General features: G+C 45.7%; 1 protein-coding gene across 1 annotated transcript in view; it reads right to left on the reverse strand.

The window, feature by feature from the left end:
* Nucleotides 1-25700, reverse strand: part of HECTD4 (HECT domain containing E3 ubiquitin protein ligase 4) — a 139619-nt gene that overhangs the window by 11691 nt on the left and 102228 nt on the right. The window contains exons 54-67 of the mRNA XM_006870461.1: nucleotides 25386-25546; nucleotides 22689-22870; nucleotides 21362-21567; nucleotides 20936-21066; nucleotides 20240-20445; nucleotides 18617-18796; nucleotides 16689-17995; nucleotides 15646-15853; nucleotides 11126-11349; nucleotides 10889-11040; nucleotides 9287-9393; nucleotides 8283-8406; nucleotides 6756-6946; nucleotides 5506-5652 (exon numbers count right to left, since the gene is read on the reverse strand). Of these exons, the coding sequence (XP_006870523.1) occupies nucleotides 5506-5652; nucleotides 6756-6946; nucleotides 8283-8406; nucleotides 9287-9393; nucleotides 10889-11040; nucleotides 11126-11349; nucleotides 15646-15853; nucleotides 16689-17995; nucleotides 18617-18796; nucleotides 20240-20445; nucleotides 20936-21066; nucleotides 21362-21567; nucleotides 22689-22870; nucleotides 25386-25546 (3526 nt within the window). The remainder of the gene's footprint in view (nucleotides 1-5505; nucleotides 5653-6755; nucleotides 6947-8282; nucleotides 8407-9286; nucleotides 9394-10888; nucleotides 11041-11125; nucleotides 11350-15645; nucleotides 15854-16688; nucleotides 17996-18616; nucleotides 18797-20239; nucleotides 20446-20935; nucleotides 21067-21361; nucleotides 21568-22688; nucleotides 22871-25385; nucleotides 25547-25700) is intronic.

Below are 25700 nucleotides of genomic sequence, written 5' to 3' on the forward strand. Positions count from 1 at the left end.
AATGTTAAGTCTTCCTATCCAGGAGCATGGTACAGTCTTCCATTTTTGTAGGTCTCTTTTGGTTTCTCGTAGTAGTAGTGTTGTAGTTTTCTTTGTATAGGCCCTTTGTTTCCCTAGTTACATTTATTCCTAAATATTTCATCCTTTGGGCGGCTTTTATAAATGGTATTGCTTTCCTAATGTCCTTTTCAGCGTTGTTATTTTTGGTATAAAATAATCCAACTGATTTTTGTATGTTGATCTTATATCCTGCCATGTTGCTGAATCTTCCAATGAGGTCTAGTAGCTTTTTTACTTGAATCTTTGGGTTTTTTTATGTATAGGATCATATTGTCAGCAAACAGAGTTTTACTTCCTCTTTGCCAATTTGGATGCCATTAATTTCCCTGTCTTGCCATATACCTCTTGCTAAGACTTCCAGCACAATATTCAATAGGAGTGGTGACAAAGGGCATCCTTGTCTAGTTCCCAGTTGCAGAGGGAAGTCTTTCAGATTCTCTCCATTGAGAGTAATGTAGGCTGTTGGTTTTGTATATATGCTCTTAATTATGTTGAGGAATTTCCCTTCAATTCCTACTTGGTTAAGAGTTTTTATCAGGAATGGAAGTTAGATTTTTGTCAAATGCCTTTTCTGCATCAATCGATAATATCATGTGGTTCTTTTCTTTTCTTTTTTTTTGTATTTATATGGTGGATTATGTTGATTGTTTTTCTAATGTTGAACCATCCTTGCATCCCTGATATGAATCCCACTTGATCATGATGTATTTATCTTTTTGATGTGCTGCTGGATTCTGTTGGCTAGGATTTTTTTGAGAATTTTTGCATCTAAGATCATGAGGGATATTGGTCTATAATTTTCTTTCTTCGTGACATCCTTCCCTGGTTTTGTTATGAGGGTTATGTTTGCTTCATAAAATATATTAGGAAGTTTTCCATCCTCCACTATATTCTGGAACAATTTGAGTAAAATTGGTGACAGCTCTTCTCTGAATGTTTGGTAGAATTCACCAGTGAAGCCATTTGGGCCTGGACTTCTTTTAGTTGGGAGTTTTTTTGATGACCTTTTATTATGAGTCTGTTCCGGTTTTTTACTTCACTCTGTGTAAGTTTAGGTAGGTTGTGTTTTTCTAAAAATGTATCCATCTCTTCTAAGTATTCAAATTTATTGGAGTACAACTTTTCACAGTATTCTGTTATTATCCTTTGGATTTCCTTTGGTTCCGTTGTGACATCACCCATGTGGTTTCTAATGCGTGTTATTTGTGTCTTCGCTCTTTTATTTTGTTAGGTTTGCCAATGGTCTGTCAATTTTGTTAATTCTTTCAAAGAACCAGCTTCTTGTCCTGTTGATACTATCTTTGGTTTTTCTGTTTTCTATCTCATTTATTTCTGCTCTAATCTTTACTAGTTCTTTTCTTTTGGTATCTGTAGGTTCCCTCTGTTGGTCTGTTGTAGATGCTGTGTTAATGTGTTAATTTTGGTTCGTTCTTCTTTTTGTATGTGTGCATGTATTGCAATAAATTGTCCTCTCAGCACAGTTTTCACCGTGTCCCAAAGATTTTGGTATGTCGTGTTTTCGTTCTCATTAGTTTCTAGGAACTCTGTGAATTCACATTTAATTTCTTCTACTATTCAGTCACTTTTCAAAAGGGTGTTGTTCACTTTCCTTGTATTTGACTTCATTTCCTTGGTCTTCCTATTGTTGATTTCTAATTTGATAGCTTTGTGGTCTGAGAAGATGCTTTGTAGTATTTTGATATTTGTAAATTTATGGAGGTTTTTTTGTAGCCTAACACAAGGTCTTTTCTGGAGAATGGTCCATGTGCACTGGAAAGGAATGTGTATTGTGCTGTTGTTGGGCTGAATGCTCTGTACACATCTATGAGGTCCAGTTGGCTGATTGTGTTGTTTTGTTCTTCTCTGTCTTTGTCAAGTTTCTTTCTGGTTGTTCTATCCAGTTTTGAAAGTGGTGTATTAAAATTGCCCACAATTATTGTAGATTCGTGTATTTCTTTCTTCAAATCTATTAGGGTTTGCTTTATATATTTTGGAGCTCTTTCATTGGGAGCACAGATATTTATTACGGTTATTTATTATAGATATTTATTAACCACATATTTATTATGGCTATGTCATCTTGTTCAATTGTCCCTTTAATCATGAGATACTGGCCATCTTTATCTATTATGCTGGGTTTTGCCTTAAAGTTTATTTTATCAGAGACTAGTACTGCCACTCCTGTTTGTTTTTTACTGCAATTAGCTTGGTACATTTTTTTCCCCATCCTTTAACTTTTATGTCCTGCCCCCATTTTTTAATTGGGTTATTTGTCTTTTTCTTGTAGAGGTGTTGTAGTTTCCTATATATTTTAGAAATAAGTCCCTCCCTTGTCTTATGTGTCATGGCAAAAGATTTTTTCCCATTCTGTGGGTTCCCTTTTTACTCTTCTGGTGAAGTCTATTGATGCACATAAATTTTTAGTTTTTAGTATGTCCCACTCATCTATTTTGTCTACTAACCCTTTAACTTTTAATCTGTTTTTGTCTCTGTGTGTAAGATGTCTCTTACAGACAACATACTGAAGGACCTTGTTTTCTTATCCATTCTGCCATCTTCCGTCTTAACTCGTGCATTTAATCCATTTACTTTAAGTGTAATTATTGATAGGTATGGATTAATTGTTGACATTATGTTTGTTTTTTGGTGGTGTTGCTGCTTTCTTTGTTCTCTGTATCTTCCTTTGCTGAATTCATGCTTTTTGTGTTCTTTCTTGTGAGTTTCCTCATAATTTTAATGTTTCCATGTTCTTGGATTTTCATTTTCTTGTTATGTTGTGAAGTGTTAATGTTCTTTGAGGTTACCTTATAGTCCATTAACTTTTCCCTCCATTTAGTGCAGTCTATTTTATCCTGTAATCTACCTGACCTTCTCACCACCTGGATCTCTGTTCCTATGTGTTTACCTTCTTTTACATTGTAATTGTTTGGATCATAGACTGATCTCCCAGATTCTCTGAGTTTGTTCTTATAGCTTTGTTCTGTTGTCGATTCTTCCTTCTGTCAATTTAGTTCTGGGAGGTGCTGCCATGTATGTCAATCTCTGGTTGTTGTCTGTTCTTGTTGGTTCTCAGTCCACAGAACTCCCTTTAGGATGTTTTGTAGTGCAGGGTTAGCTTTGGAAAAATCCCTTAGCTTCTGTTTATCCTGGAATGTTTTGATTACACCATTGTATTTGATTGATAGCTTTGCTGGATACAGGATTCTTGGTTGACAGTTTTTTCTCTCAGGGTTTTATATATGTGCCCCCATTGCCCTCTTGCTTGTGTGGTTTCTGCTGAGAGATCCGAGCTTAATCTGACTTGCTTGCCTTTGTTTGTAACACTTCTCTTTTCCCTAGCTGCTTTCAGGATTCCCTCCTTATCTTTGATTTTGGACAGCTTGATTATGGTATGTTTTGGTGATTTTCTTTTGGGGTCTATTCTTCCTGGGGTTTGTTGAGCTTCTTGAATGTTTATCTTTTCACTTTTCAGGATGTTAGGGAAATTTTCTTCCAGCAGTTCTTCAACTATTTCCTCTGTGGACTTGTGTGATTCTTCCTGTTCTGGAATGCTGAGAATTCTTAAATTATTCCTCTTCATGTTGTCCAACATGAATCTTTGACCTTCTTCAGATTTTTTTTATCCTTTTTTCTGTTTGTTCTTCTATATTAGTGGTATTTAGAGATTTGTCTTCCAGCTTACTAGTTCTGTCTTCCATCTCTTGTATTCTACTCCTTTGCCCTTTCAGTGTATTGTCTATTTCTGATATTCTATTATTGATCATTTGGACCTCTTTTGTAGGTTTTGAATTTTTTTCCAACGCTGTATCTATCTTATTTGATTGCTCCTGTAGCACTTTCCTGATTTCTTCCTTATTTTTCTCAACTCCATTGTAAAGTGTTTTGAAGTATTTTATAATCATTTTTCTGAATTTCTTCTCAGGAATTTCCAAGGCCTACCCTCCTTCCAGAATGTAGTCCAGGTCTACCTCTAGGTGATTTGTCTTGGACATTTTATCTTGTTTCTGGACATGTGCTGACATATCATCTGCATTTGCTTCTTGGACATGTTTAGTGTTTATCTGTGGCCTTAATACTTAATCGAGTGTGTGTTTTGGCATTTTTTTAATGCTTTCTGATTGCCTCCAGGTAGATGTGATCAGGATGTGGGCTTCACTCTTCTTATTGCTTAACTCAGAGTAACTTTCACAGGCATTATCTTCCTCCCTGGTGTATGGTAATCGGTATTGTTTCTTGACTGGATTTTGTTTTTTTATAGAGTGTGATTGTAGCATGACTACCTGACAGCAGTTGCTGTCTCTTCTAGGGTAATATAAGGAGAGAAAGAGTCCCCCAAAGGTAAAAGGGGGAGCATAAAACAGCAAAACAGGAACAGCAAAAAAACAAGAAAAAAAAAAAAAAGAAACCATCCAAACAACAACAACAAAAAACTAGATTCGATAGTGCAGTCTATAATCACAGAAAGGCGAGAGCAGGGAGAGAAGACGGAAAGAAAAAATCTGTATCCCAATATGAATATGTCTTTAATGTGCTCTTTTAGCTTCTTGCCTTCAAGGCCATCTGATAAATTTCAAGATGCCACTGTTGTTTGTTATGCTATACCTCAGGATTTAATTTTGGCCTATTTTGTTTTTAAACTCTCTTTCCCTCTCCACACCTCTTGTTCTGGCCTTTTTCTTGTTAAAAAACAGTTCAGGGACAGCTTTTGGGCTGAGAATATCTGTGTGCATGCGTGGCATAAGAACCCACCAGTGGTGGGGTTGGGGAGTCCACTCGCGCAAGCACCCTCTCTAATCACCAGAATGGAGGTGTGCAAACAGTGGGTGGCCAAAACTGACAAAGTGTATTGTCCACCTTTACTCCGAGGTTCCCATGGCGTTATTCTGTGATGAGTCTGTTCCCCTGCTTGGTCTCGCTGTTTGGTCTCGCCCAAGTTGTTGGCTTTGGGCCACCGAGTCCGGCAGATTCAAAAGTACGCAATTTCTTACTTCTGCTACATGTTCCATTAGCTGTAAGCCTTCAAACTTTTAAAATATTCCTACCTATAAGGTTCAGAGTTTTGGAGCTCTGCCATGAACCCACTTCGCCTGGTATTCTGTGGTATTGTTGATGGAGATCTTCACTGCACCTTTACCCTATCCGCCATCCCCAGGGCTGGTTTTAATGGGATAAAGTTCTAAATAATTTGGAAACGTTAGCAATGAATTTACTTTTGAGGAGGATCTGTCACTTGGGGGACTGAAGTAATCTCTCTGGTGGAAGTGCCGTTCCAGGGGTGCTTGCATATTAAGTGTAAGAGAAGAGCATGGGGCAGTCTTCTTGGAGATGCCTGGAGGCTGGCTGATGGCTAAGAGCTCTCTATTGGTTCTGGCCTGGAGATGCCCTCTCCCATCCCATCCCTTTGCACTCAGCACACCTCTGTGGACCAGGGTGGGGACCACTGACCTTTGGCCTCCTTCAGCAGGGCTGCAATGCTGTGGGTGTACATGGGCGTCTGGCGCAGCTCCACCAGGGGCAGAAAGAATGTCTCCAGCGTAGTGTTGAGGGACTGGAGCAGAGCAAACCGCAGGCGAAGGCTTTCGATGGGCACGTCTGCGGGCAGGAGGGCCAGTCAGAGTAATCTCAGACAAGGGAGGTGAGACTAGCAGGGGTCCCCCTTCTCTACCAGGGCCACCAGCAGGAGGTAGGTTTCAAACGGGACTAGGAGCTCCTAGAGTAGATTTTGTTCCTGGGCCCTTTAGAAGCTGCTAGCTCATGAGTGGGCCCCTGATCTGCTTGAATCTGTACCAAGCAGAAGCAAATAGTGAGAGCCCCTCAGCCCACCTCTGGGACCATGTCAGGACTGCTGCTCACTATAGGTTTCTGCAACCATGTAGGAAGTGGAAGCAGTAGTGCCCCCAAGTAGTGACAAGCGCGGACAGTTGCAGTACAATGTCAAGACAGGAGGTGGCACTGCTCATCCTTCCAGCTGGACCTCCCTCCACGGGGTCCATGGGGCCCTCCAGGATCCAGAAGAGAACTGGGGCCGACGGAGGGTGAACCAAGCAGGCAGCACTCAGGCCACAATTCGGGACACACACGGCAGCATAGCAAACCCTGGAAGTCCACCTGCCAGCATGTCATAACTGTTTAGTTTTCAGGAGTGGGTTTATGGGAACTTGTGTTTTAATTATCTTTGGGTATTCCTAGATTTTCAGAAAAAGCACTATTGTTCTTTTGTCATTATGGTATCCCACTATTCTGTCCCTGGCCCACTTCCTTCTGGGGATGGGACAGGTGGCAGTGGTGGGATTTGCTGCTAGGCTTCATTTTTCATTACCCCACTGCATCTCACAAAGCCATCCAGATAGGAAAGTGGCCAGTCACTTCTTGTTTGTCTCCCTGTCTTGTTCTCTCTTCCCACATCCTGGTTCAGGACAGCTATCCCCAGTTTATTATATGGATGCCGTCGATAAGTGCTGTTGAGTCAGTTCCTACTCATAGTGACCCTGTATAGGGTTTGCAGGGAGCAGCAGGTGAATTTGAACTGCCAACCTTGTGGTTCAAAGCAACCTTGTGGTCCAGGGCTTTATCCCACAGCGCCACACCAGCGTGGCATAAGGTCCTTTTACACAGCCCTGTACCACTGTGGGGAAGGTCCCACCAGGTGGGTGAGGGTGTCAACTCCTAAAAGCATATTCGCTGGGACCACATACTCAGGAGACAGGCTACTCTGGGGTCAGCGGTGTCCGCAGGATCCAGATACACCTCGTGGGGGTGGAGCCGTGCGGGCGTGATGGCGAGGTGGCGGCACAGCCGATTGATATACTGCACAAGTGCCACGTCCATCTCCAGGGTCCACTTCCGGGAGGCCTTCTGAGCATGCCGGACGTCAATGCAGGCACACCTAGCGGGGGGGTGGGGGGGGGAAGGCACGGTGGGCTAGGGCCACTCCTACAGAGCACAGAGCACTAGGCAGCCAATCAAATTATTTTTAATACCATGACATGAAAAAAGCGAAAAGAGCTGAGCACAATTTTGTCTGGTTCCGTTTCTAGTGTACTGTAATACCTCCCTCCAGAAGACTGAGACTACACCATGACAGGAGTGACACTCTCTGGTTAAGAAGGGCAGGGAGTCACTGCTTTGTGTCAGCATGTATTGTGAGGTTTCACTAGGCGTGCAGGGCATCATGCCAGAAGCATGAAGCCGTTAGCACAGAAAGGTAGGTGGGTGGGAGGAAGAGCTGACAGGTAGGGACCTGGCCGAGTCTCTACCCTAGAGCCTGTGAGAGCTCAGGTGGGTCAGGGGCCATGTGGAGTATATCAGCCAAAGAGGGGCTGTCATATGGCTGGGTTGGGGAAGGAGGATGCACTAGGCCCCTCCCCATTACAGGTCACCTCTGTCCGACACAGAGGGTGCTCCAAGGGAGACTTCAGCCTCCTTAAGAAGGGCTGCCCCTCTGAGTGGAAGGTCACCTAGTTCCTCTTGGCTGGCTGGTCCAGGCAGGTGCTTCTGGCTCCCTCAGGCAAGTATGAGCGGAGAGGGGGGATGTGCCCAACCTCTCAAGGCCCACAACACAAACAAGCCTGCTGCCTGGCACAAATGCTCAATGCATTCTCTTCCCATTTGCAATACAGCATTCTCATCTTTCAACAAAGATCCCAAAGTCAAGTCTCTAGTTGGCGTCTAGAACTGAGTCCCTTCAGTGTGTCTTTCTCACTGTGACATTAACTTTGAACCTCCTATTAAAAGTACAAAATGCCAGCTCTAAGCAGTATCTCCTGTGTCAGTTCTGAAGGACAAGTTTCTAAAAGGCCAGCACTGACCACCGTTCCCCAACCTCTGTGATGCCACGACACCCTGCTGTGGGTGAAGGCATGTGGGGACCTGTTTATGAGAGTGAGCTCCAGCAAGCCCGTCTCTTTTGTTTTGCAAACATCTTGCCTACTTGGGGTTTACTTCTGGCAGACAGAGAACAGAAGTCTGTGTGGTCCTGGAGAGGTGGGCAGTGGCTTTCTGGGCACCTGGACTGTGGAGGCTCAGAGGATGAGCGTGACTCAGAAGCAAAAGGGCTCTTTGCAAAAGACATATTCCCTGAGCCAAGAGACACACTGAAAACGCCACAGAAACAATTCAGAAAAATTAGAAAATAACTCAGAAGGCATGGGAAAGAAGGTGGACAGAATGGCTCCCCAGAAAGTACTGACTCTGGTCAACAGGTCATGTGACGGTGCTCTTACCTCTCAAAATGAAGGTCATAGCCACAGGATAGAATCGCCCTCCAAACACTACGGATGTCTTGCTTGGCCCGGTCAATCACAAACTTGTGAAATCCTTCCAAGGTCAGATATTTTTCCTCAGGGACTGATGGAAAAGTAGAAGCAGTGCTAATTAGGAGTTTGGTGGAGATTGCACACAACTTGACTTCACAATATGCCTCTCTTCATCATGGCCTAATCTGTCTTTTTTAAAAAACAACAACACAAAAAGCCACAGCCATCAAGTTGATTTGTGACTCATAGTGAGCCCGGATAGGATTTCTGAGACTATAAATCTTTATGGGAGCAGACAGCCACCTCTCTCTTCCCCGGAGCAGCTGGTGGGTTTGAACTGCTGACCTGTGGTTAGCAAGACCAATGCTTATCTTTTGTGCCACCAGGTCCCATAATTCCGGGGTGCCCATGTATAGCTCCCCAGACTTTACAAAGTCTTGGAGGCATTGGCCTCACATCATCAGGCTGGTCATGAAATGCTATGGCAGTTTTCCCTCAGTCCATCCTTTTTATGTGTCAGAAACATTCCTGAGCAATAAATCAATTTCTGTGACAATGAGAATAATTTTTTCTAATGGTCCCTGGGCCTACAGGAGGTTTTACTGGTCCAGAGCAGATCATGGGCTTAGACAAGTGCCTTCTAGAAGCACATTTCCAAGGAGATTTCCAGATCTTTATTTCTCAGACACAAGAATCCATTCTTCACCTTAGGTGTATAGGTTTATTTATCTACATAAATGCATCATCATCAAAGATGGCATTTCACTGGTGTGGATAACTAATGGGTGTTGGCCAGCCATACTTCTCAGGGTCTTTGAGAGTGCTGCCCAGACTAAAAACCCAAGGGAGTACAGGATCTAGAGAGAGAGTGTGACCAGCCTGACAAATCAGAGGCCTCGTCCCTGTGTGGCTGTTCATCTCCAGTGGGAAGTACACCCTGGAACCCACCTCACACCAAGCTGCTCACTCACCTTCTTGCTTTTTGGTGGGTGACTTTTCTGGGTCCTTTTCATCTGGCTTGCTCTTTTCTGGGGACTTGGGCTTGACGGTTGGCTTTTTCTCACTTAAGGCAGTCCTGCTGTAGATCAAATCATTTGAGTCTGAATCCAGCATGTCCACACCCTCTCATCCAGAGGAAGTGCAGAGAATTGCAAGCACCAGATCAGAGCCCCCAACTCCCAGCTGATGGCTCAGGTGGGGCTGGGATCAAGCTCGCCTCTTCTCTGACCAAGAAAAGTTTACTTAACAAAATATGAAGACAAATGTGTGGCATAAAATGGGAAACGCTGAAGAGATGTTTCTCAAACACTCTACAGACTGAAGCAGCCACTTGCCAGAGGAAGCTACTTACTCACACTGTCATCGAAAACTCACTTCCTCGGTGGTATGAGGAGGCATGTTTCAGATGCTCAACAGCCACAGGTGCTGAGTGAACATGCAGAGGGGGAGCAACTCCATTGTCACAGAAAGTTCTAGTGGATAGCACTGCTTGAGATAGCACCGTTTATATACAATTAATACAGGGCTCCTTAGTTTTCAGATCATAGGCAATTACTCTAGACTCCTACTAGGAGATATTTTGCTATCTTGTCTCTGTGAGGGATTGAGAGTCATACATACACTTACACCTAAAGAGAGTTCTAGTAAATACACATACATGCATATCCACACATGGGACATGGGATACTCTGTAGCTGTAAGAAAACAAAGGAGCCTTAGTGGTGCCAACTATGAACTGAAAGGTCAGCAGCTGGAACCAAACAGACGTTCTGTGGATGAGAGACGTGCTGACTTGCCGACTAGGAAACCCTCTGGGACATTCTGACTCTATCACATAGACATAGTGAGTAAAAATCAACTCGGTAGCACACAACAACATACAAAAGGGAATGGGGAAGTCTTTTGTACTCATATGGAATGATCTTCAAAATTACTTTAAAAGAGAAATAGCAAGGTACAGACGTGTACAGTACCCAACATTTGTGTTTAAAAAAATACACTGGACTATGTATGCATTAGTAAGACACCTAGAAAAGTTCTGGAAGGCTGTAGAAGACAATGGCAGCACTGGCTGTCTCAGGCTTGAGGATGGAGGGAGAGGAGAGACATTTCACTATAGCTGCTTTTGAATTCGCACCACTGTAGCCATTCAAGAGTTAATAAAATAATATGCACATGTATAAATAAGAAGTTATGACTTAAATATTCAAAGAAGTCTCTACATGAGAGGGTAATTGAATTATTTTCAATCTGTATTTTCTAGTCTTTATACAATAACTCTTGAGTTGTAATCAAAAGAAGTTAACCCAGTCTTGTCTGTTGTTTAGTGCCATCAAGTTGGTTCTGACCCATAGCGACCCTGTATAGGATTTCTAAGGAATGGCTGGTGGATTTGAACCACTGACTACTGCAGTTCAAATTGGTTTTTCACCACACACACACTACTTCTGGGAAAACAGAACTATCCCTTACTCCAGTGGGAGAAGCAGAGGCCTGAAGAACACTAGCAGGAGACCTTCCCCTACAGAGTCCCCCTGCTGCCAAGCCCCTGTCCCATGGCTGCTGGCCCCCACCTGACACTGTTGAGCACGGCCTTGTCCTTGGCAGGCGGCTTGGAGATGGGCCTCTTAGTGCTCACCACCTTCACGGGGTGCTGCTCCTTGCCAGCCTTGCTGAACTTGGTCTTGTCAAACTTGGGCTTTGGCACGCCGTATTTCCTCAGGATCTGCAGCACACAATGGGCGGGCTCTAGGCTTGTCCAAGATAGGACACTGAGGCCCAGTCGAGACATGGCAGGGAGGGCCATCTACCTGAGTAAGTTGGTCCTCTAGCACCTTTTTGGGAGGCCGGACGTTGGTAAAGAAGATATGGAGGAGGTTCCCTGGTGTCTGGGAGTTGATCTGTTCTTTGCTAAGGTAAATGTCAGAGACTTTGATGGGCTTCGCTGGTGTCAGGCTCAGCATCTGCTCAGAATGGGCACAGCTCTTAAATATTTCTGTCAGAACCTCTCTGGCCCCAGGTACCAGCTTCTCACCTGTTGGAGAGTGGAGGGAGGGGCACAGCAATTCTGCCATGAGCATTCCATATCAGGGACAGATTCTCATACACTGAGGTGAAATGCACCTTATGTATGACCTGCCATGGTAAAGTGGCCCATTCAGTGGACTCAGAGGTATTCTGATCTTGTGCAACCACCACCCTGTGCAGTTTCAGAACATTTTCCATCTCCACAAAACGAAGCCTGGACCCAGGAAGCAGTTGCTCCCCATGTACACAGTTGATTTTTAAAATGAGTAACAGACATTCAGTGGAGGGGGAAGCTATTTGTCAAAACCTGCTTTCCCCTCTTTGAGTAAACCCCTTCTACGTTCCCAGCCTTATTTCCTGGAAGGTGTGCCCGGGTCCATGTTCTCCCTCATGGAGATCATGTTGGGGCTGGGGTCTATGCTCCGTACTCACCCCTTCTACTGCCTGCATGGAATGGGACAGAATCCACTTCCATTGAGTCTGAGTCACTACTTTGGGGTTGGGTTATTGCAGCAGCTTAGTCACTGTACCTGTATATGTATACGTATATGATGGACGATCCCAAAGGAACCAAACGATATGTGGTCAGCAAACATTTGTCATGCAGTTGCAAGGTGTTAAACACCAAATGACAAATGTTTTTACACTATTTGAGAATATGCTGAAGAACCCACACCATGAGCAGGGGCAAAGAACACTGCAGGTGCAAGAAAGCTACCCATGCACCTGAGAAAACAGTATTTTCTGCCAAATACACCAAGAAGGAGCTCTGGTAGCACAGCAGTTAAGCACTCAGCTGCTAAATAAATGACTGGTGGTTCAAATCTCACAGGTGCTCCGCAGGAGAAAGATGTGGCCATCTGCTTGGAAAGCTTATGGGGCAGTTCTCCTCTGTTCTACAGGATCACCAGGAGTCATCCAACTCAGCGGCACTGGGTTGTGTTTGGTGTGGTTTCTAACTGCTCCAGAAGAAACTCTCAGCTTTGCTAAGGGGCCATTCATGACAGAATGCATGCTTCTCATGCATTGGTGCCAGCTGGCTTATCACTCCCTTCTCCTTCCTCCCCTTTCTTCTCTTCTTTCTCATGCAGTGCAGTCTCTCGCGGGCCCTGGTGCACCAGGGACAAGCCTAGGCCAGGCCCAGATGTGGAAATGAGCACAAGGGATGCAAATGCACACAAAGTGAGACCTGAGAGAGCCGGAAATTGATGGCACTATCTCCTTTTTCTGAGTCTTGTAAGTTTTTTGCCTTTGGCAGGCTGCACTCTTACTTATTACTTTCCTGTTGTTCTCTATTAGCAGAAAAAGAGAGTTTTCTGTTTCTGACAGGTTTCCACCTTACACAGGTTCTGGCTTTCACAGGTGAGCTTTACTGTATGTGTGTAGATGAGGAGGGCTGGGCCCTAGCAGCTGGTTCAATAGAACCATGTGGCAAAAGGACCTCATATGCAAATGACATCAGACAGATACGCACACTGCAGAAAGACCAAGTTCCTTTAAAATCAGGAAATCAAAACCAAATTGATATTCTTGATTAAAGAAACAATCTTTTATGGTTTGGGGAGAGGAAGAAATGATACATGCATTAGAGGGGAGACACACGTTAACAAGGGTGACGGGGGAGGCAATATATGACCAGAGGGAGGTTGGCAGAAGAAAGATGGGGGTGGTGGGAGACACAGGTTGGAGTGGATAGAGGTAAATGCTGTTAACTGTTGGTACATGGAGGGGATTGTAATCATATAATGAAGCAAAGTGTATGATTTGTTGAATGTAAAACTGATGATCTGCTCTGTAAACCTTCACTCAATTCACAATAAGCAGTTTTTTAAATGAACAAAGTGAGGCTTACAGTAGGAAGAGAGTACTGAAGCATTAGTCCAGGTAGGCAAAGTCCATAAGCTCCTAGTGGTGGCTCTCAAATCAGTGGTCCACTAAGGAGGAAGCAGAGAGCTGAGAGGGACACCTTCACCTATACTACAGGGGACAGGGGAGGACTAGGGTGAGGTAATGGTCAGTAATCAAGATAGATAATATTTTACTGCAGTATTTAAAAAACTCAAAATGAATGCAAAAATTCCACAATGAACAAGAATATCAACAACGCGGGCTGAACCATAATGGAGTTGGAGGCAAAAGGAAAATCAGTGAAGGTAATTCAGTCTTAATTGAAAAGTGGAATATTTTACTGATTTTTATAAGTGCTACATTGAAGAGAACTTATCTTGATGACTGAGTTTTTTGGCAGTCCCTCTTGTCTCAAATTTTGCCCCCAGTGCCTTATTTGCCCCATCCTTATCCTGGCTTTGAGGGATTATTTCCAAAATTCAGGATTATGGGGCATAATTTGAAAACAAATGTAATTTATTTATGTGACTGCAAACAATATTAAAAAATTAGATAAGGGGACATGGATCAAAAAAGTTGAAAAAGACTGACCATTTCAGCCAGGGACCCTCTGTTTAGCCCTAGGGGCACCCTAGAGCCCTGTTTCAGGATGAAACCTAGGTCTTGTACAAAATTAGTGAGGCTACCGGAGATGGTTTGTCTCACACAGGGGCAGCTAGACGACAAATCATCATGTAGTCCACAGAGACAATGACTATACCCTGTTTTGGTGAGTACTGACGTGGTCTTTTAAGCTTGTGAGAGGTGTGTATTGGTCTCTCTCCATCTGAAGCAGAAAAAGGAGGGAGGAAAAGCAGACACAACAAAGGATTTAGTCCAAAGGACTAATAGACCATATGAATCCCAGCCTCCATAACCCTGAGACCAAAAGAACTAGATGGTACCCAGCTACCATTACTGACCACTCTGAAAGGGATCACAATGGGAGGTCCTGGAGAGAAAGAAAAATGTTGAATAAAACTCACTCAAACCCATAAAAAAGACCAAGTTTATTGGTCACACAGACTGGTGGAAGCCCGAAGACTTTGGCTCCTTCTCACCCTTTAAGCCTGGAACCTAACTCAGCCTCCAGCTTAATTTTCAGTTAAAGGACTGTTGTTGTTAAGTGCCATTGAGTCAGTTCCAACCCAAAGCAACCCTGTATAGTTTCTGAGGAGCAGCTGATGCATTTGACCCACTGACCATGTGGTTCAAACCAACCTTGTGATTGAGCGCTTATCCTACAGAGCCATGCCAGGACTCCAGCTAAAGGATAGACAGAGCTATAAGGTGAACACCATGGAAGTACACCCTCCTTTGAATAAACAACCATAAGAGATCAAAAGGGCAGCATTTGTCTACTTCTGATCTCAGAGTTGTGGAAGTTGTGGTTCACTTGACCCATTAGTCCTATGGACTAAATCTTTCCTGTGTCTTTGATTATTTTCACTCTGTTTTGCTCCATATGAAGACAGACCAATACACATCCCTCACAAGCTTTAAAGACCTCAGTCACTAGTCAACGAAGCAGGGTGTAATCATAGTCTCTATGGATCATTTGATGCTTTCTTGTCTGGCTGCTCCTGTGTGGGATAAAATTCAGCAGACAGGAAGGGATAGGAGAGAAGGATGAAAGGAAACAGGAAACACAGGGTGGAAATAGGAAATGTGCCATTACACTATGGAGACTGCAGTCGATGTCACCAATGAAAACACGTATGAACAGTTGAGTGGAAGACCAATTTACTCTGTAAACTTTCCAACAAGACAAAAAGAGAGGAGGTCTTTGAAAAAGGAGCTGGAACTGCTTCTTCTTCCCCAAGACTCAGTTTTCAGAGAGTGAGGCCAGAGCTGTCCTCAAGCACACGATGAAATCATTACCAGCAACACATTCAGCACATTCTAGTGTTTAGCATCATGATGTTATTGTCAAGTGCCATTGAGTTGGTTCTGATTCATAGCGATCCTGTATAGGGTTTCTGAAGCTTTCTATATCTTTATAGGAGCAGAAAGTCTCATCTTTTTTCTGTAGAGCGGCTGGTGGATTCAAACTGCTGGTCTTGTGATTAGCAGGCCAACACATACCCCACTATGCCACCAGAGCTCCTGGTTAGCGCCATAGGACAGAACAAAATGAACACACTTGCATTTTACCAAGATGTGTGGCAAGAACCTCCATAAAAAGGACTTGAATGCAAGCCAACTTTCCAGCCTGAAGGCGGCCAGCCTGGAGCCATTCCTGGTAGCCACAGCTACTGGGAAACTGCTCTGATGATCTTCAGAGACCTGACAGCTGAAGACCAGTCCCATGGAAACACACACAACCAGCCACGGCAGCAGGCAATGAGCCCCTCATCACACCTCCCCCAAACCACTGGAACCATCTTCTAAATCATTGTTACAATCTGCAACCTACCTTTAATTGACTTATCATTGAAATAGTCTTCTAAGCCTGGGCTTCCTTGGGTATCAAACAGACTTTGATTGACGACAGATACAGTTAAAATCTCTTCCGTTGACATTTCCATCAATTCGTCTTCACCATCCAAACTTGACAAGCCAATCAAATCATTATTGTTAAACAAACTTGCTCGAATTTTCTCGATTTTGGCTCGGGATCTTATCTACATAAACAAAGAGAAGGGTGAGTGTTTGAGCAGACTGAACACTTTTTCCTTCATGACTTTCCCTGGAAACCATCCTGTCTATCTTGACAGCTGGGTAACTGCCTGACTTGGGCCAGCTGGCTTTCGTGGTAAAGCCCCTCCCATGCTCTGACAGCAATCACTCTTAAGGGAACAACTCAACTGGAAAGCTCTGCCGCTAAACCCTGACCAGGTCTGTGCCTGATGCCCAGGGGGCTGAAGCCCAGGCTAAGCTCAGAGGAAAGCCCTAGGAAGAGAAAAGGGAGGGGCGCAGATGGAGCAAAAGAGCCGATTCTAAGAAAGAGAGAAACCACTCAATCCATGACCTCCCATCCCAGCCCCTGGGAAAGAGCAGGGCACAGCAAGTGCTCTGCTTCTCACCTCCTGCCACACACCCAGTAAACGGGGAGGACAGGTCCTACTGCTCAGTCTAACTCTGTTACATAAAGGGAGCAGGACTGCTAAACAAGGATGCACAAGAACAGACTGGTTCTTGCAGTAGAAACATGACTTGGCAACAAACTCAGAATCACCTGGAACTGAAAAGGCAGATGTCTGTTCTCACACTACTCAGAGCAGACCTAGGGAGAGCGCCTTCCTGCCATTGGCACCATTTACAACAACCCACGGCACTCTAAAAAATATACCTGGTGTGGTCAACTCCCCAAGCTACCAGGTCTCCTTCCCCACATGATGACAGCACACTCTAGAGATGTCCGTCCCCTAAACGTGCCCCACACTAACCCCTTGGCATAACTTTGGGGATTCAGACTGGCCACGATTTTAGTAGCTGCCTGGGTTAGAAAGCTGTTACCTCCACGACTGCGAAGCCTTTGATGGGACGAGCCGTGAGAGGCTGGTTGTCCAGGGACGTGACTGTGTACATGGAGCCCACATCCGACACCGAGGCTGTTTCTGCATTGTCCAGTGGCTCCCCCAGACTTCCCAGGCTGCCCAGGCTGCCGGTGCTGCAGAGGGAGATGTCCAAGCTCTCCTGGCTGGACACCACATGGGGCTCCAACAAGCCAGGTGGGATGGGCAGCTCAAGGCCTGAAGGCAGTGGATCCACAGAGAGGTCACTGACCGTCTGCGAGATGCCCTGGGAGCTGCAGATGGAGGCCTGGCTGGTGGAGGCAGATGCACTGATGCTCATGGCGGGAGCTAGACTGCTGGATGTGCTGACCTCCAGACTGTCCGTGCCAGGAAAACCGAGCATCTTCTCTGGTTCGGCTTTCCCGTCTCCACCCTCTGCCTTGTCCTTTGGCTTCTTGGGGTCTTCTTCCTGGAGGGGAATGTAGATCTCATCTTTGAAGACCCCGCCATGGGCATTGCAAGCCTTGCGGATGGCGCCTCGGACAATGCCCTCATCCAGGTGGGTGGGGATTCCCGAGATCACCAGCAAGCGGCTGTGGGCTGTGGGGCCCACTAGGGCCTGGCAGGCATCAGCGATAGCATCGCTGGTCACACCCAGCCCCTGCGGGTCCTTTTTGGTGAGGTGCCGGAGGATGATGAGCAGGGTGAGTGCTCTGTGGAACCACAACATGTCCTCAGGTTTGCTGCCCCCGATGCTGAGCATGGTGGGGTCTGAGTCCGCAGAGCGGGTAGAAGAGCGCTTCCCCGAAGACGAGGCCTTTTCCCGTTTCATTTTAACTTTTTTCCTCTTGGACAGGAGGCTGGGGCTCTGGGGGGTCTGTCCTGGGGAAGAAGACGATGAGGAGGAAGAGTCACTAAGGTTCGGGGCGGTTGTGGAGGTCACCCCACTGGCAGTGACACTCATGTTGGTAGGCAGGGTGACTTCAGCGACTGCCAGACAGCCCTCCATCAGTGCGTGGAAGTAGGTGGAGAACCTGCCATGCTCGGCAGCTGCTGCCGCCCCAGTGCTCCCACAGGTGCCTCCTGAGAGCCAGCTCTGGGCCTCCTCATCGTACAGCTTGTGAAGCTCTGACTGCAGGGCCATCAGCATGGCCAGGCAGGGGTTCAGCTGGAGTGCCATGGAGGAGGACAGGCCAGCGGGGTGTTTCCTCTGCTCCAGGGCATGCACAGTGCGCAGCAGCTCTGCCAGGAGGTGGAACACCTGCTCCTTCACGCAGGCCGCCATGTCCGTGGTCCACAGGAAGTTTCCTGAGGCAAAAGTATAGCAATAAGAATCAGGAGCCCTTAGCCGTTATGTGCTAGGTACTGGATCTCTCACAAGAGCCCTATGAGACTGGCACCGTGCTCTTCTCCCCATTTGGAGAGTTGGTGTTCAGGGCTGGGCAGATGGTCTTGAGACTGTGGTCCTGCCCCAGAGCCACAGGGATGGCACATCAGCCAGCTTCCAGGGCACAGGCCAAGACGACTTTCTTTCCCAGCATGCTAGTGAGCAAGTTGGTGGTAGATCACTAGAACAACGTTTCCCAGAAACTGGGGTGTTTACTGGGGGGACACACCACCCAATTTCACCAAATGGCCCAGAATCACACAGAACACTTATTCCTTTTTACCTCTACTCCTCTTTTAAGTCCTGATTTGTCCCCAGGAAAGACTCTCATCGGTGCTGATCTTCACACCTTTGTAGCACTTGCTAAGCTCTATTTGTAAGAGAGCATTGATGGGCTTGATGCACCCCTGAACCAAAATTCTGAACCGGTAATGGTTCCCTGCTTTTTACTTTTTGTAGCTATCTGCTCACTCTGGCCCATTTACAATAGTACAGCGATGAAGTCCCTGGGCCCCTGATCCTGGGGGCAGGGTGAGCCTCACCTAGCAGCTCCACCACTTGTAGGAGGACAGATGTTGGGATAGTGTCAGGCTCGTCTTCAGACTTCCCTTCACCATCCTCCAATCTCCAGGACAGCAGCTGTTCTGCGAAGGCCATGGCCAGCGGGAACTCCAGAGGCAGAGAATGTAACACCAGCACAGCTCCCGGAGTTGGAGATACCCCTAGAAGAAACGTTCAGGAAGAACCACTTGAGAAAATGACCTGCTGGGTATATAGCTGAATCAGGGCCAGAAAGCCTGCCCCTCATCTGCTCGGGTGGGAGGGAATGCAACTCCCAACGTTCCAGACAAGAGTCAGCGGCCATGCGCAAGGAGGAGGCAGGACATTTCTTTGAGGCACCCACTTACAGGTGTGGCAATGGGACAAAGAGGTAGCAGTAGAGACAGGGGAGGATGAACATTTCTTACGCTCTGTACTGGGAGCCCTCGGGCACACTCTGGAATTGTCCCAGCTTGGTCATGAAAGATTGCTCTTTTGTATAGCTGCTCTACCAAGAAGACCATTACACTTAGACCAGGCTTATAGTATAGACCGGCAAAGTACCTCCAGACTTCAGGTTTTGATTCTTGTTTTACTGTCTTTTGTCAATACCCTGGTTTAAGTCTGACCCAAATTGCCAGAAGGGTGAGTAAAGAGGCCCCGGGCCTGTTCTCCTTCACGTCCTGCACTGATTCAACCCACCACAGACACTAATCAGCATGGCTTTTTGGAAGATCGGGAGGAACCATCAATCCATATGCACTGTGATGTGGAGAATGAGAGATAACAAAGAGAGCTCTGTTTTTTAACACAGCTTTTGAAAACTGAGCACAGCGAATATATTATTATAGTCATATGTCCTTGAGCAACAGAGGAAACTGAACCTAGTTAAAAGGGGTCATAAAGATCTTTAGAAATAACCAAATCACCAAGAATGTCCTTTCATTTCATTCTAGAGAGGTACAATGTCTGAAGGTCTACGGCTGTGGAGAAGCCAAAGCCCATTTTTGGGGTGGAAAGTTCAAATACAAGTATATTTAAAAGGTTTCTGATAAACATGCCTCAGTCCTGCTGTGGCCAAAAGACGAGTAAGAGAGCCTATGCCCAGCTTTTCCTTTCCTCTGTCTACTCAGAAACGGAGTCAGCTGGCCCTGGTAGGGAGGGGACAGGCATGCTAGCTTTGGGTTTACAGAGATGGAGCCTTCATAGAGGAAGTCAGGGAAAAGCAGACACAGAGACCTCTTGGACCATCCATGCAGCTTCATTCACCACGGAGATTGAGAGTAGCCAGTGCCCTGGAGTGCCGCATTACACACCAGAGAATTTCGTTTTAATGAGAACTCGGCAAAACAGAGGGGTAATTACAGCTAAGTGATGAGACTGCGCTTCCTCGGATCTACAGGGGACATCTGTGAGCAGAAAGGAAGTCCCAACAACTGCCAGGTCGTTCCCAGGCAGGTCTTTTTGCCAATTGCCTGGAAAATGCACCATTCTAAGCAGCCCTCATCTTTACTGACAGGAAGTGGGGCCTCAGCCAGGTATGAGAGGTTTTCTGTTTCAACCAGAAGGAATGAGGGCAGCGTCCCCACAGTGCCCTGCAACCGTGGGTTCCTTCTGAGACTTACCGAGTTTGATGTGGACCTTGTCTGTAGAGAGGATCACAGAGGGGTACTGGTTAGTGGTGGGAGGAGGTGTGAGCCCGGTGTTGGCGGGAGATGCATCCCGCGGATAGCAGACGGCCTCGATGAGGTTCAGCTGGCCAGTACGCTTCACTTTGTGGCCCAGTCCATACACGAGCACCCGTGCCCATGGCGCTTTGTACAGGGAGGAGCTGAGGAGTAGGGCTCAGGCTTAACAGTCGAGTCATACACATCAGGGGAGACTTAGTACATGCATTTTTGACAAGAACTAGTGAAATGAAAACTGGGCATCTATCACTGCTACGTCTTTTAGAACTGCTTTATGTCGTTCTTAATAGAGTAACTTCCCACACATGTCCATGTGTTAAGCACACGATTTCAACATAACTGTTGATATGTGCTGCCAATTTTTAGTAACTCTGCAGGACAGAGTAGAACTGCAGGCTGCAATCTTTACAGGTCTTTTCTCCGGTGGAGCAGCTGGTGGGTTTGAACCACCAATCTTTCAGTTAGCAACCAAGTACTTAACTACTGCACCACCAGGGCTCTGTTTTAAAATATCGCGGACATTGAAAGAAAACAACAGAAACCCATTTTGAGTTTTTCTCTTCTGGCAATTTTTACAAACTCCATCTTTCTCCTCTCTCCCTACCACCCTCTTCTTGAGAGTGGGCCACTTACTCTTTGCGGAAGCCAGACTGACTTTCTTTACAAGACACGACGACAAAAGCCGCCCCGGGGAAGTTAACATCCATATTGACTTTGGACTCAGAAATTGGGAATTCTTCTGAGGGAAACTGTTCTGGTGCTGTCTGCAAGGAAACATGTGGTAAGAAGAGTCACAGTGAAACACAGGCAGAATGTGTCATTTTTTTAATCTCATAGAACAAGAGGAAACAGCTGGAGCAGACACATCATAGGCTCAAAGGACAAAAGAGTGCTGCTGTAGGAAGAAAACTCCAGGCAGGACATGATGGAATAGCTTTAGAGGAAAGGAACCGAATGGGGATGGGTACTAGGAGCAGGAAGGAATGCTATTTCTAGCAAGTCAGTAAGACTTGCGAGTGGAAACCACAAACACAGCTGAGGGATGCTTTAGACGTTTACCTGCAGGAAAGAACAGATCTGCCTGGTCAGCTCCAGCAAGCTCTCCTCGCCCTGGTGCAGGGTCCGTGTGATGGCCACACTGAGCCACTCGCGCACCGTCTGGGAACTGCCCTGGTAGAAGAGGTCTGTGGCGGAGCAGTTTTGGGAGTGGATGCAATGCTGCAGAGACTGTGCCAGGAGGATGGAGCTGGAACTGATGGTGCCGTCTGCAGACAGGGAAGAAAGCAGCCAGTTTACAAAGAACCAAAGCAGCCAGTGGTGGGGAAATTCTAAGGAACAAACAAACGAGGAACATGCCCAGAGACAACCCACATTACCAACTGGATCACCTGGGAGGTCTGGGGAGGGGTGGGGCAGATAATTCCAATTCATAGTTTTTAGCTTTTACTTTCTTTTTAAGCAGCAAAACAGCTTCCTAAAGTAAAATATTAAGGAGAAGCCCCAGGGCTCTTAAACAAATAAAAGTGGGGCTAGCTGTGTGGATTTTAGGGGTTCCCAGAGTCTGATCCATTTGGCTGCCCTGGTTTGCCCTACAGTGACATCAAGGAATTGTTAGGGTACCTTGGGACAGAGCTTACAGAGCAATGTGTTGGATCATCATGGCAAAGTTCGTGGGGCCAACACTTTAAATCTCTTGCAGGCAGATTTCTAAGCCTGTAAGATGTCATGGTGGGTTTGCCATCTCCAGGTGCTGAAATAGACCAGTGGAGACAGAGCATATGCTCATACACACATACAAACATATGTGCTTGGGACCTCTATGGCTGTGAGCTGGAAGGCAGTTACCCCAAATACAGTATGGGCTTAGAGTGAGGTCTGCCTTACCACTGCTCCCATGGGGACCAAATAGAGCAGGTTGGAGGATGAGTGGCAGAGGAAGACAGGGGTCCCTCAGTCTTGGACTGGGAGGAGGGCAGATTAATCACTTGGGGTTGGCTAAGAGAGCAAAATGACAAGTTCATTAGACACACACAAGCCGGCCCATTAAAACAGCTCAGCCTGAAGCCTTAATCATATAATGGGTCCGCTTTGAAGGAATTTGATAATGAAGTTTACGTTCTTTACAATGCCAAAGAGAGCAGAGTGACTCTTTTTCATAAGTAATACATAATTTTCCTTGACTCACAATTTCTTTGAGAAGCTCAAAGAATAATTGAGAGACTAAAAGAGAAATACACTTAATGTTTTTCAAAGAGAGAGAGTGGTTAATCTGCTTGCTAGTGAATTCATCTCTAGTAGCCTAAGGGGCTGGGCTCAAAGGCACAAATCCTGCAGAGGCCTGGGTCAATCTTGGGATATTCTCTGGGGTATTCTCTGCCATGCTTACCTGGGAGGGGAGGAGCGAGGAGCTGATTGGACAGTAGCTGCAGGTGCTCCAGGGTAATGTCCCGGATGGCAGGGATGTGGAAGAGCCGAGTAAACAAGTGAGGCAACTTGGGGGCGAAGATATTGAGCAGAGCCATGCGGCAGTAAAGCCTGGCCAGGGCAGCCTCGCATCTCAGCAGCTCTCTACAAGGGAAATGCAGGTGGGTGGCACCAAACACTGCAGTCAGACCCCACACCTGGACAGGTTGCAGGGTTCTGAGGGGCAAGGGTCACATCTCAGTTGTCTCTTCTGGCCCCATATTCTAGACTCCAAGTGAGACACTTGGGTTTTTGTTTTTTAAAGCCATATTTAGTTATACATTTTTCCCAATTAAAAAACCCCCATGGAAAGAGAAAAAAACTTGCACATGAATGATTATGATATGGTGCTGTAGGATAAGCACTGGACTGCTAACCACAAGACTGGCGGTTCAAACCCACCAACCACTCCTTGGAAACCGTATACAGGGTCACTATGCATTGGAATGAACTCTACGGCCCATAACAACAACAACATACACAACAGCATTATTCAAACAGCCAAAGGGTGGAAACAATGCAAGTGTTCAACACCATGTGCTACATCCTTACAGTGGAATATTATTCAGTCAGAAAAAAGGAATGACATTTGGATACATGCTGCACCATGTTGAACCTTGAGTACATTATGGAAAGTGAAAGAAACTAGATACAAAAGACCACACACTGAAATGATTTGATTTGTATGCAATGTCCACAAAAGACAAATCCATAGGGGGCAGAAAATAGACTGGGCAGAGGACCTTGGAGAGAAAAGCCAGTACCAATACAGGACAGAAAGGAGCAAAGCAGAAAAAGGCTAGATCATACAGGGTTCTGAACCAGGTTAAGTGTTTGAACTCTATTCCCAGGGTCATGGAAATGCAATGGAAAGGCCAGACCCAGAGTGAAATGAATGACCTAATTTATGTTGCTAAAAGATCACCCTGGCTGTTGTGGGAAGAGAGATTTGAGGAGTGGTGGAAATGGAGAGAAGAGGACAGACTGGAAATATCTGGAGACTGATGGGGAGGAAAAAAGATGACTTGGGATAATTTGGGGATAAACAATGGTGTTGCACACAGATATGGAGAAGATGAGTATGGAGGAGGAGGTCTGTGGAAAAATCCCAAATTCCACTTCCCTTATTTAATAAGTTTATTTAAAAACACTTTCCTCTTCTACATGAGGATAGACTCTAGATGAATCTGCTTCTAGTGCTGTTCTCTGGAAACCTGACACAGGCAGAAGGTCCGTGGCATTACCGGGCACACTGCTTATGGTAGACATGACTTCGACTGGCAAACTGCATCTGGACCAGGAGCATTGTGAATGAGAAATATTCTTGATGGGAAATCACAGCTTTGAGCCTTCCTGAAGTGCTGTGACTCTGGCAATGAGTGTAATCTCTTCCAGAATCCCTGGAAGCTATGTCTATGGAGTAGTAATTAGCGATACTGGATCCTATTTGGGACATGGGGCTGCCTGCTGTATGAAGTCTTCCTCTTGCCTGAGCTGCTACTTGGGGCAAGGGTCAGAGACTAGCTCTTGAACTTCTGTGTGGACAGCTGTGAGCACTTCTGCTGAAGAAGTGTGATATTGTACGATATTGTTCAGAGTCATACCCTGCATCCTGTCCTGTCTTTAAGGGAAGTGAATACTAGCTTGGGCTATTTTGATCTTGCAAATGTGATTGTCTAACTGAACTCAAGATTACCTAAAATGAGCCACACGATATCCATGTGGAAGTGCCAAGGAGGCAGTTAGACATTCCTATTTCAAGTTCCAGGGTGAGGTCAAAGCTGGAGACATACTCAAGTCCGTAAGTGGTCCTCCACTGATAAGCTCATAAAGAGACCATGGTAACTAATGTATGACTATCAGAAAAAACAGCTTACAGAAACCTGTTGTCCAGGAGTTTCATTTATTACTATGTTTTCTTCTGAATGGCTGCAAAGATTTTAAGACGAAAGGAAACAATTCACCTGGGGATCAAGTAAGGATGCAGGTGAGTGAATTTTGCCACATCTTTAGATTTTAAACCACTGTGGGGAGGCATGTGCCTTTAGGGTCTTCAGTTCCCTCTGAGAACACCATGTGGTGCAAATGAGCAAATTTGAGAAGTTTCTAAAGTCAATGGTGGGATCCACCAGCCCATCCAGAGGAGAAAAAGGAGGCTTTCTGCTTTCACAAAGATTTAAAGCCTTGGAAACCCTACACAGGGTTGCTATGAGTCAGAACCAACTCGGCAGCACTCAACAACAAAAACAACAAGAAAGCACTCAAGAATCCCTAAGGAGCTAACAAAAAAGCAAGCCGCTGGCTGCCTTACACAGTGCCTAAACATCTTATTTCTTCCGGACTCACTTGACTCTTGATAACTTTTCCCACACTCTCTCATCATCAGTCACATTCAGTCCCCTACACTCACAGAAGAGTGCACACAGACTGGTCGGGGCTACGGGTCCTTTCCCTTTTCTTACTACCTCTGCCCATTCTGCTATTTTCTTCACCAGCTGCCTTCCCCCCTCCTACTTTGAGGGAAAAGCCTCCTGCCTTCCTGTGTAGGACAAATGGTACCCACTGTGAGGTCAGATAGGTTGGCTCCTGAGGCCCCCCTGGTAAGAAGGCTCCCTTTTACCTGTGAATCTGTAGGTTGGTATTGTCCAATGTGACTAGTCCATTGGTGGCAGTCCTTCGGTAGCCTGCTGGGGGCCTTTCCAACATATCAATAGGATACCAGTATCGCACCAGCACACCTTCACTTCGGAGGTACGTTTCCACCTGCACCAATTCATTTACCTATAATCGTACAAGGAAATACCTTCTTGTTTTTCTGAGCATTGACTTTGTTTTCCAAGTTAAAACACACACACACACATATATATGTATAAAAACACTATATATTGTTGTTGTGTCAAGTGCTGTCACATCAGTTCTGACATAGTGATCCTAT

This window comes from Chrysochloris asiatica, unplaced genomic scaffold, assembly GCF_000296735.1.
Source record: "Chrysochloris asiatica unplaced genomic scaffold, ChrAsi1.0 scaffold00142, whole genome shotgun sequence".
Lineage (NCBI taxonomy): Eukaryota > Metazoa > Chordata > Mammalia > Afrosoricida > Chrysochloridae > Chrysochloris > Chrysochloris asiatica.